Source organism: Cystoisospora suis, assembly GCF_002600585.1.
Source record: "Cystoisospora suis strain Wien I chromosome Unknown contig_323, whole genome shotgun sequence".
Lineage (NCBI taxonomy): Eukaryota > Apicomplexa > Conoidasida > Eucoccidiorida > Sarcocystidae > Cystoisospora > Cystoisospora suis.
The window spans coordinates 49,480-61,187 of NW_027153124.1; the positions used below are offsets into that span (position 1 = coordinate 49,480).

The 11,708-nt window shown below is 43.6% G+C and overlaps 2 protein-coding genes across 2 annotated transcripts in view; one reads left to right on the plus strand and one right to left on the minus strand.

Annotated features, from left to right (window-relative positions):
• CSUI_000859 (protein phosphatase 2c domain-containing protein) overlaps positions 1–2,968 on the plus strand; it is an 11,565-nt gene extending 8,597 nt beyond the window's left edge. The window contains exons 8-9 of the mRNA XM_068061066.1: positions 542–1,339; positions 1,936–2,968. Of these exons, the coding sequence (XP_067926963.1) occupies positions 542–955 (414 nt within the window). The 3' untranslated portion in view covers positions 956–1,339; positions 1,936–2,968. The remainder of the gene's footprint in view (positions 1–541; positions 1,340–1,935) is intronic.
• Positions 2,969–3,123: 155 nt separating this feature from the next.
• Positions 3,124–9,240, minus strand: CSUI_000860 (uncharacterized protein). The gene is made up of 5 exons (XM_068061067.1): positions 8,151–9,240; positions 6,933–7,025; positions 5,824–5,957; positions 4,596–4,653; positions 3,124–3,791 (listed from the first exon to the last, which is right to left on the minus strand). Exons 1-5 carry the CDS (start codon positions 8,925–8,927, stop codon positions 3,645–3,647), a joined length of 1,209 nt encoding a protein of 402 aa, XP_067926964.1. The 5' UTR covers positions 8,928–9,240; the 3' UTR covers positions 3,124–3,644.
• Positions 9,241–11,708: the final 2,468 nt, after the last annotated feature.

Consider the following 11,708-nt stretch of genomic DNA (forward strand, 5'->3'; position numbering starts at 1 on the left):
AGATAGATTGATTGATTGATTAAAGACAGATAGATAGATAGATGTGTATACATGTCTGTATGTTGGGACTTAAGTGTCTCTGATTTGCTCTGTGTATTGTATCTCACATGCATGAAGTTTTCTTCTTCTTCTCCTTCTATGCATTTGGTGTGTATGTACACCTGAAAGTGTTACTTCCAAATCATCATCTTGACGAAAGCAACAAGGTTGTGTCCTTCCGAGTGTATATACACCAGAAGACCAGTAAAGATCATTCTCCAAATACATGTGCAGTGTACATACACCGCAGTGTGCTCACTTCACTCTATCTTCTTCCCCTGTCTTCGTTCCATCCGTCTCTTTTTCTTCCTCTTCGTCTTTCTACCGTCTTCCTTCTATTTTCTCTCGTTCAATTTCTCTAAAATTTTCTTCGCATTCACCGACTCTACCAGCAAAAGTGAAGACTTTCTGCATGTTTCTCCCGGTGTGGTGGGCTTTGCTTTCTCTTTCTCGTTCTCTGTCTGCTTCTTTCTTTTCTTTTCTGTTCGTTTTCTCTTCATAGGAGGTTCGGTCGAGTAAAGTTCATTCCAGACCTGTGGATCCTCAGAATGTGTGCAAACAACTTGTAGGTTTGTTTCTTCTCAAAAAGTGGGGCACTGAATGGGATGAGATCGATCCTCTTCTTTCTCTCCCCCATATCTCTCTCTCTCTCAATCTCTCTCTTTCTCTGCTCAAGTCTTCTTTTCTTCTTCCATCTGATCGAGTATTCCTCTTCGGTCGTTTCAATCATGCAAGGACGGAGCTGGACGTCTTTGTTCCATCTTCGTTTCTTATCCCCTCTCTTCTCTTCTCGCTTGTTCTTTTTGTCAGAGAAAAAGGAAGAAAGAGGCTCTTTCTGCATGCATGTACAGACAAATGGATAGGCGGTAGTCTTGAACAGAAAACAAGCGGCGGGTTGAGTTTGTTTCATTCTTAGGACAGTCTTTCTCTCTTCTGCGTTTTCTCCTGTCCTTTCTTTCTTTTTCTCTTTTTCTTTTTATCTTCGTCTCCTTCTTCTTTATCGCGTTAGGATAGATCTCGTCTATCTTACTAGAGAACAGAAAGATGTCCCTCCTAGTTGTAGACAGAGTGGCTCTGTCGGTTCTCTTCTTTATGGCGAAGTTTTATCTTCTCTTTCTTTCTTTCTTCTTCTGTTTCTTCTTCTTTGGTAAATTATGGACACTTCGGTCTTTATGCGTCTTTAAGATAGATAGACGTATCTATCTCCCTATCTCTCTGTCTCTCTCGTCTATTTCTGTTTGCCTGTGTGTTTGCCTTTGCTGGTCAGGTAGAGCATGTCTTGATTGATAAGAAATCTCAGGTAAGTGAGAGACGAAGAAAAGAAGAAAAAGAAGAAGGAAAGAGAAAAGAATAGAAGAGAAGTCGGACGTAGATGCTGTGCTTATCTAGTCAGAGAGAGAGAGAGAGAGATGTATGATAGATCTATCCAATCGTCTTTCCTTCAATTTGTAAATCTAGGCGGCCCACGTTTTTCTCGTCTCCTAGAGTGGAGCCATGTGAATAGACAACTTCATAAAGATCAAACATACAGACAAATAGATAGATCGATAGATAGATTAAAGATGGAGAGGTGTGGAGATATAGGAGAGTTGTATTTCTTGTGTTTCACCTGGCTTCGTGTGAGGAGGAGAAAAAGAGGAGAAAAAAGAAGAAGGAGAAACTTGTGGCATCTATCTCATAGCTGTCAACGTGCGTATCTATGAAGAGAGAAACCTCTTCGTCCCGATCCATCGATCTATTTATTTATCTTTCCTTGTTCATCTCTTTACTTTCTATGTGTCTACATCTAGACAGTACTCCTAACCCTACTACTACTACTAGTGCTACTATCGGAAGGTGCGTCGGGTCATATGTTTGTACTTCTTTTCCTTTGTCTGTTCTCTCATTCTCTTTCAGGATAATATAACTGTCATGCTTGTGCGGATCTCTCCTGCCTCTTCATCTTCCACGTCTTCCTCTTCTTCTTAAACAAGTTTTGAAAGAGTCAAAGCAAGTCTTTCTCTCTCTCTCTCCTATACCCACGGAGTCAACAAGCCACGCTACCAATTGTATCAATCTTCAATCTGTCTTTCTATCTGTGTGTATCTGTCTCTCTATCTATATTTCTATCTTTGGATCTATCCAACTATCTCTCTAGGTCTGTCTCTTTATCTCCCTGTTTATGTCTTTATCGGTGTGTTTTGAATTTATTGCATGTGTTTCTCAACGAGTTTGTATTGAGGGCTCAAGAAGTAGAAAGAGGTGTGAGAAGAAGAGGAAGAAGAAGCAATAAGATTCATGTGCCCTTCCTGTTCGGTCATATCTTCTCCAACTCCTCTCTATGTATGTGAGGTGTATAGACAGCAGAAACTTCTTCGAGACTGGAGAAAAAAAGAAAAGTGAAGAGATTTCTCAAGATCTTTTCCATTGCTCTTAAGGAACAATACAAGAGAGAGACTCTTTCGTCTTTTCTTCTTCTTTCTTTGTTTCATTCAAGCTGTATCTTTTTCTCTACTTCCTTCGTCTTTTTTCTGACCACCACACACACGTGCTTCTTCTGACGATGTTTCTCTTCGGTTGAGGGTTCTTCTCTTTTTCTCTCCTCTCCTCTCATCCTCCTTTCTTAGCCTTCCTATGTCTTCTTCACTTCGTCTTCGAGTATCTAATCACTTTTCTTTCTTTCTTTTCATAACGCGTTGTCATCTACTAGAGGTCTGTCAAGAAGCTCTCTCAAGCTTTCTCCTTCTCAACTCCTTTCTTCTTCTTCATTACCATTATTATTAGTTCAGTTGGAGTAGTAGTGATGGGTAGCTCTTTTCTCCTCCTTGAAAGAAGAAGAAAGGATGAATTAGAATCTTGAACTTTCATCCCCTTCTATGCAGCAACCTTACGAGTCAGCAGAAGATTCTTACACAGGCGGCAGCTCCATTGGGAGAGGAGTCTCTCTCAGAATGAAAAAGAGAGAGACAGAGATGAAGAGAGAGAGAGACAGAGAGATGAAAGAGATAAGGCTACTGCTATTTCGTTGGTGTTTCTCTCGAGCTTCTCATAGAGAGACAGGGGAGAAAAGAAAAACGTAAGATGGATGATCCAAAGCTTCGATCAGGAGGATTGAACTAAAACGTTTTCAACAGTCTCTCTCCTAAAAGAGAATCTTGAGAAGTTCTATGGAGATTTGATCATGATAAGAAGAGAAAGAAGAAGGAAAGACTTCTTCTCGCAAGAGAAACCACAGGTGCCTGTCTCTTCATCTGTTACTTCGAGACAGGAAAGAACGAATGTGAGAGAGAGAGAGAAAAAAAAAAGAATCCTAGGCTACCCTAGAGTCTTTCACAGAAACACGATAAAAGTTCTTCTTTAGCTAGCTGTTTCATCGAATCGATTGAAGGGGAGATATGAGAATCGATTCTCTGAGGAAAACACCTCAACAATCGAGATTGAGAAGTAGCTCTCCTTGACAGTAAAGACTGATCTAAGTCTTTGAGGAGCTAGATCATTATTAAGGAATGGTATTATTCCATTTCTCTTCTCTTCTTGAGAAAGAAGGAATCTTTTTCTCTCTTCTTTCCACTTCTTTTTCTTCTGTTGCCTTTTGTCTTTTTTTCTTTAGTTGTTTTGTGTTTTGGCTATTCTTTCTCCGTTTTCTTTTCTTTCTCATCTTGAGCGAGTCGTTGCTCTTCCTCATGCTGTTTCTGCTGTAGACTTTGATATAGAGCTTTCTCACCTTCATATCGGACTTTATCGACACGTCTCATCATCCTTGCAAACATTCCCTAGGGTGTACATACACCAGAGCAAGAAGAAGAAATACATACACGCATCATGGGCCGGAGAAAAGTGCAGAAGAAGCGACGATCTTTGTCTCCCATCAAAGGAGTATCTGTGCATGTCTGAGGATAGAGATACATATATATGGAGGTGTATATACACCTCTACACACTCACATCGTCTCTGAGTATATTCCGCGATTCTTCACATCCGAAAGATAAAGACACTCGATCACGTACCAGTCTCACCCCACCAATAGAATAGAACGTCTGTCCTCATATATACATAGATACTTTATCTATATTCATACATATATAGAGAGATACATATATATATATAGATAGATGGATATTCACATACACATAGATACACAATCTTACAGAGACTCTTTAGATAGATAGATCGATAGATGTGGATTTCTATAAGGTAAATACACAGACAAGCTCATTATGCCTTCATGTGTTACTATTGGGGAGGAGAAATCTCACAGGTCCTTCTTCCCTAAAATACAACAGAGGACTTTCTTTTGTTCCTCTTCTTCCTATCTCTAGGTCCCTTCACAATTCTTCACATAGGAGCATTGAAGTTTTCCTTTCGAAGCAAGAAGAGAAAGAGTATGAAAGATTTCGAACTCTTTTTTCTGTCTATACACCTGACTGACAGGAAGGACAAAACTCTCTCTGTGGCGTGAGACAGGCACATCAAAGAAATCAGATGATGATAGTGGGGAGGTGTATATACACCCCAAAAACGAAGACTACTTGAGAAAGCGAAAAAGAGAGAAAGCAGGAGAGAGGAAGAATTCTTACAGTTCTCCGATTCATAATCTCGAGATCTTCTGCTTCTAAAGCTGGTGGTTCAAAAGGCCTGGTGTCCATACACCGCGCAATCGCAACACACACAGAAGTCGTTGCAGCAACACAAAAACCTTACGAAAGACGTATTTCATCTTTCTTATCCTTACCGGGGCTTCTTATTGAAGACGATATTCTCGAAGGTTACGATGGATAGAACTCCATTCTCTCTACAGTCAACTCCCTCTCAAAACGATGACGGAGATACATGTACATATATATATACATATATATATATATATATATGCATATGTTAGCATAGAGATATACATGTATGCATGTACATCACCTTTAATGAGAGCAATACATGTATGTACATATATATATATACATGTATATATATAGCTATTTAGGCATGTGTGTGGTAGTGAGGAGGCCTTTCTATTCCTCTGTCTGTACACCCGGTCTTCTTTTTCTCAGGTGTTTCAAAAGCGAGCGAAGAGAAGGTAGAGGAACTCGTAAGGAGAGGTGTGATGTATATATGTAACGGAAGGACCTCTATGTATGTACGATGCTTGTTTGATATTGAAGCTCCAAGACTACATGTTTCTCTCTGGCTTTTCTCTTTATTTCTCTCTTGTTTCTTTTCTCCTTTCTCTCTTTCTCACTTCTCACTGTGAACATCTTCTTGAATCTCATCGGATACTTTTACGTTCTCCTCTTTCTCCTGGCTGAAGTCTATCAACTGACCTTTCTTTCTATCTATCTGCAGGGCACTGACTTACGAAAAGATACATGGCACAGCCTGACTTGAATGAACTCTTTCCTTACCTCTCTCTTCTTTCTTCTTCTTAACCTTGTTGCTTGCTACCTTCTTTCCCTATCTTCTTTTTGTCTTCATACACTGACCGTTCTCTACACACTCCCCCTTATGCAGATACACCTACACCCCCTTACATACATGGTCACCTAACTACATAGATATCTTCGATCTATCTACCTATCTATCTGTCTATCTTTCCTCTATCTATCTGTAATCTGTATATGTGAGTATCTATCTACCAAACCACTCTCTTCTCTCTCAGTCTCTTTATATATATATGACTCCACCTACGTATTTGTACAGAGAGAAAGAGAGATCTGTATGTAGGAATGTATGACTATATGATGTGTATGCGAAGAAGAGATAAAAGTTGTATGGAGAAGAAGTGCGTGGCGAAGGGAGAGAGAGGGACCTCCTGACCTGCAAGGCTGATCGATAGCCCATAAGTAGAGATTTGTTTTAGTCGTGGCCCCGCAGATCCATTGAAGAGTGCGCATATTAAAATAGAAAGGCAAACCTCCGCACTTCCCACCTTGATCTAGCTCTTGCAGTAACTACAGAGACGCATACATTCAAAGTAAACAGACGAAGACGAAGAAATTATACATACAGAGCTCTCACTTCTTCCTGATCTACGGGTAGAGAGATAGAGACATGAAACTATCTATCCATCTATCTCTTAATCGATCTCGGAGAAAGAGGAGCTCCATCTCTCCTCATCACAGATATCGAATTGTTCTTTTTTCTTGAAAAGTAAACCCAGACTGAAGTAGAAAAAGAAAGGAGAGAAGAAAGAGCAAATACGACTGCATGCTGCTAATAGAAGAAGCAGCCTCCCCCACGCATAGGCATAGAGAATCTAGGATAATAGAGTTCTACATATATATATATATATTTGAAGAATAGGCAGAAGAAATGGAAAAGACCGTTTGTATGTGGATGAGACATGTGTGAAGTAAGAGTGGCTCGAATGAGTATACAATTCTTCATTTTGAAAGATGAAGAAGGTTTAGATCCACGAAGAAGAAGAAAGAAAGAAAGAGCGAGAAAGTTGGTGGATCTTGACGTTGTCGTAGTACGCGCATGAGTAAGGGTTTATATCGGAGAGAGAAGACGCAGGAGAGACAGGTGTAAGGAAGAATAATAATCAATCCATGGGGTAAACTAAAACGAGATCGGCTTATATTCGGTTCCACTCTCCCTTGGTGAGAAGAGGAGAAGCTGACAACATGGTTCTCATGAGATGAATAAAGATCTTCTGTCAAGATAAGAAAATAGCACGATATATATACACCATCTCCTTTGGATCTATGCGAGTAGTTTTCAAGGGAGAAAAGAGCAGACACGACACTGCCTCCGTGATAGGTTGTGGCCTTAGACAGCCTTGCAATACTCCACACACATAGAGACAGAGAGAGAGATTATGAAGAAAAAGAGAGACCTACACAGCCGTAAACATATTGATCGATCTATAGAGCCTTAGGTATGTACAGACAAAGGTGCATCTATACATGTGTGTGTATTTATACCTGGTAGTTGAGAGGATTGTGCCAAACCTCTAATCGGTGGATTTGAGTGCCTGGAAGGAACGCTTCGATCAGTTTCTCAATCCGCTCCATCTTCTGTAGAGACACGCGAGGGAAAGAAACAAACAAGATTCCTATTGTATAGGTGTATGTACGTATATCAATCAATCCACGTCTCTCGATAGGTCTTCTTCTTCGTCCGGATGAAGTTCTCATAGCCCCCTACTACACTGCATTTACTTATACACCGTACATATATACATGTTTATGCATGCGGCGCTGGTATAGAGAGGTATATATATGTATGTATGCTGCTTCCTGTATATATGTATAGATTGATGACTGTGTGTTCGTAAGCTGATCGAATAGGGACTTATATGAATGTGTATGAAGAGGGATGATATGTCATGTCTAGATGCCTTATTTCTCTCCTCGAGCTATAGATACATACCAAGATAAAACAGTACGTAGATTCAGTCCCACATGATAAGAAAAATGAACAGACGGAGAGAGATCGCCATCTTTATACAGCGTAGAGTAGCTAAAACATTCCAGGTAGGTAGTAGACATACAATTCCATCGCTCGATACACAAACGTCTACACAAGGGTGATAGATACAGTGACCGTTCCCTGATCGAATCGCACGTATATAGGCGTCAGTTGCATAGATGCATGTATTACGTAGGATATCTCTCATATGTGCTAACTAATATGTAGGCCTTGTTCGTTACACGAGCTTGCAGCAGTGCAAGTGGACTTGACACGAAAGAGAAGAAAAGGAAAGAGGGAGGGCGCGCTGAGATGCATATACACCTGATAAGTAAGAGGAAGAGAAGTCGGAAGGATAAAGAGCAACCCCCTATAGAAAGGAGCGATGCTGAAAACCATATAGCCAGCCTTCCGTTCCTATACGCCGAAAGAGAGAAGATTGTCAAGAGTGATGTGTAGGCCTTCTTCTCTCTTTGGTAGACGAGAAATTTCGGAGGAAGAGGCAAGAATAAGCATGACGTTGAGGGTGCTTTTGATGGAGTCTCTAAGTGAGTAAATCGACTAAATGTGAGAAGGAAAGAAAAAAAGAAAGAAAATAGTCACTCATACGATCGGTATCAGTGAAAGATAGATAGATAGATTAAAGATAGATAGATAGATAGATAGATTTAGGATAGATAGATAGATAGAGACGACGTGACGGTGGGAGAAGGGTTGAGAAGGTTTCTTACCTTGCAGTAGTCACAGCCCTCTCCAACAAAGGCTAAGAGACGTGGAAGTTTTTCTTCCTTCTTCTTCCACCAGAGAAATGAAGCTGTTCGAGAAGGGCGTACTGAAATGTATGCGAACACGTCATTGGGAGAGCGACGAATGGTCTGGATGACTGAAGAAATAGAAGCTAGACCGGTGCGCTTGTTGTTCGCATGTTCTGTCTCTTGAAAGAAAACCTCTCCCCTTTCTTGACCCAACTTGCTTCTAGAAGAAGTTAGGTCAGGTGATTTGGTGCCGCTGGCTTTAGAGAGGTGAGCTTCGTGGTTTCTTCGCCATATCGAATGATTTACCGAGTCAGAACGGTCTGTAGAGTCAGATATAGAATGCTTTCTTGAAAGAAAGTTATCAGATGACGCAACGCTGGACAGAGAAAAGGGTGAAATAAGTCTATCAGCTAAACAGCGGATTGGCCGAAAACGTGCACCTGAGGTGCCGATACACCCGAGAGATTCAGGTGTAGACCGGCGGACTTTCTCTCGCGATCTCTTCCTTTCTCCTGTTGATGGCAAGGGCGGAGAGGTAGAGACGCAAGATTGAACAGCAGGACTAGTTGTCGATCGGCAAAGCCACGACTTGCCCGTTTCGAAAGAATCCCGTAATAAAGAGAATGGAAGATAGTGAAAGTGTCGAGTTAAACTCGAGCTGGATGCCGTGACAACGCGAAAGAAAGAAAAGTGAACAACTGCGCTGAGAAAGAAAAGAGAGAGAGAGCGAACCACCCAGACACGAGTGACCATGGTGTCTGAGTAGTGAAAGAAGAATCCCGTGTCAAGTGGCCATTGAAGACAGATAAGGCGCTGAGAACCTGTCTTGCTAGAATACTACTCCTCTCATACCCGTTAGAGAAAAAGGAAAGGAGACGTGGCTATTCCTGCGAGTTTCCTGCTCGAGAGATATGCAGAAAACATCATATTGCCCGCCGAGGAGGATTTCTCCCATCCCTACGCAACATACCGTTTCACTACACCAGTTAGCGGGTTTCTTTTTCCGTGGAGAAATCCAGGCAAGCAAGTTGCAGAATCGGGCTGACGGGAAAGTAAGAACATTCTCAAAGTTAGAAGCTCCATGCCTTCATCATATGCATGTGTGTGCATGACTTTTGCACACCACATGCAAGAGACCGCTTGCAACTTCTCTTTCGTGAATACTGTACCACTTCTACTACTGCATACAATGGAGGACTCCTCTCTTCCTTCTCGAAGAGATTGCGATGCCATGCTCGAGACCCCGTTGAATCCACTCAGACGCCAGCTGCACGGTCCACCTCTCCTACAGATCTATGTGATTAGTCCTCTATTTGGTCCTATTCATCACATGAAGTCAGGAATGGTCACGCCATTCCTGACTCCACTTGGAGAAGAGGTACTAGTGAACTCGGTGGACTACCCGCTCCGACAGAAGCAGTAGGCTGAAGCAGCAACTGGCTGACACTTTTTCTTACTTCTCGGGGCCCTTAGCATCTGTTGCCTAATTTTAAAACCCTGAGTGATCCTGCGCATGACGCCGAGACCTCTGGAAAGTACGGAGGTGGAGGTGTCAAGGAACAGCCAACGCAGCAGCTACTTCATCTGAATGAAGTGCTTCTGCTTCATGGTCAAGGATAGTCGCTCATATACAGGGGCAGTCGCGAATTGCTCTAGGACTCGTGGCGCTGCGCGAGGGAGATGAAGGCAACTCCGCAGCGGGTGACCCAGACCCCACCCGCGGAACATCTTCACCCCCGTCAAGTTGCGGGGAAGTCCAAAGACGCCCGCTTGGGAGAAGTTTCTACTCATCGCCATTTCTCCAGATATATCTGTGTGTGTCTCTGCAAGGTGTCAGTTCCTACGATCTTCTGAAGCTGGATGATGGACGATGTCTAAGCATCCGGCGGAGAACAGGACATTCTACGTCTTCTGTAGGGGTCCTCTTCAGGGTAAGAACCGTTCCCCATGAGAGATCTAAATCGAAAGCTCGACAAAGTTCAGATTGGTAGCATCGCTCTTTTGTCGCATAACCATGCTGTGCGTCTGCACGGGCAACAGCAGGAACGTTCACTTTTTACACGCCCCCTTTTGCATTGACAGGGGAGAAAATAAACCACCCCTTCCTACGCCATTGGCGTTGACAAGAGAAGCCAGGTTATTTCGATACGCTGGGATAACACCCAACACGTATCCGCGTGTCGAACCCACACACAATTCCTGGCTCCACCTGCACCCCCGCTTTGCACGCGCACCGAGATCTAATACAGCAAACTCCCACCGCTGAGAACGCGGGCACGTTCCTGCCGAAGAGTTCTGATTTTTACCATCCCAACGAAAACAGAGCGTTACTCCGTCTTAACCAGCTTGAGACGATACCTATGCCCAGTAACATATCTGGAGTGCAGCTGCATGTGCCTTTCTCCCGCTGCCTTGGATTAGGTCTCCAAAGCCCCAAAAAGTACGGCGTCCTACATCTTCGCCTGGCCTCTTTGGCGCCGACAATGATGACAAACGTTCGAAATCTTGTTCACTGTACTTTCTCGTATGCTAGTAGAGCTCTCACCAGTGAAGAAAAAAGTCACCCTTCCAAGTACTGGCCTGTCTTCTTGCCGTTTCTTGATGTTGCGGACTCGCACGCTCGTTTCCGCAGAAATCAGATTCTCACCGACCCCCTCTCCTACCGAACAATCCCCGCAATACAGGGACAATTCTGTCCAACGCTCTTGATGCTCCGTAGAGTAAGGCAAAAACGGCGACAAAAGTTAGGATGCCCTTCACAACTCTCCCAATGGGCCTTGAAAGTGTATCGGGCCGTCGCCTGCGCCTCCCAACCACAACGTAGGAATTCCCTTCGTCGCTCCGCGAGGCCTCTACACCCGCAATTCCACAAACGTCGAGACCAGGACCGCAGTCCCATTCGAGTATGCTCAGACACGCGCCTATCAAAGCCACCGCTGTCGCATACCAGAAAACTCCGGGGCTAGCCATCCTGCTGCGAACTCTTTCACGCAGAGGAACAGCACAAGAAAAAAAACGGGCAAGAAACTGAACTCTTAACTTCTTACCAACGAACACGACATCCACGGAACTGTTAATGCTGCAGCCTGTAGTCATCCGACGTACCCACACAGTCAGGACCCATGAGTCCAACGAGAAGTGGGCTCTTCGGCCACTGTGAATCTGCGTCTCTTTGGAGGGTGCTGCGTCGTGCACGCCCCCTGTAGCCAAGCCCCTGGCTGTTCTGGCAGCTCGTTCGGCTGTTGTGTACAGGGGGTATCGTCTGATGCCCGGCGACACTGACGTAACCAACTTCGGTATTGCTTGACAGGTATCGACTTTCGTTCCTCCCACAGGGGGTGAAAAAAGTCTTCCCGTGCCACCCCCGCCGGATGTTGCCGTGAACGTTGCAAGTGGTGATTGGCGAGCGAGCACGAAGTTCGGGACAGCAACTAAACACGGTTCACTGCTAAACCACTGGAGGGCCGGCCATTTAGAGGCGCCAGCTCAGACTCACCCCCGCAGTTTGCATCACAAGCTCACCAGAAACGGCAT

Coding starts and splice junctions, on each gene's coding strand:
- CSUI_000860 (XM_068061067.1), bottom strand. CDS start 8,927: ATGGTCACTCGTGTCTGGGTGGTTCGCTCTCTCTCTCTTTTCTTTCTC. Junction 7,026..8,150: donor AGGGCTGTGACTACTGCAAG/GTAAGAAACCTT, acceptor GTGTCTCTACAG/AAGATGGAGCGGATTGAGAA. Junction 3,792..4,595: donor AGATTATGAATCGGAGAACT/GTAAGAATTCTT, acceptor TGTACACCCTAG/GGAATGTTTGCAAGGATGAT.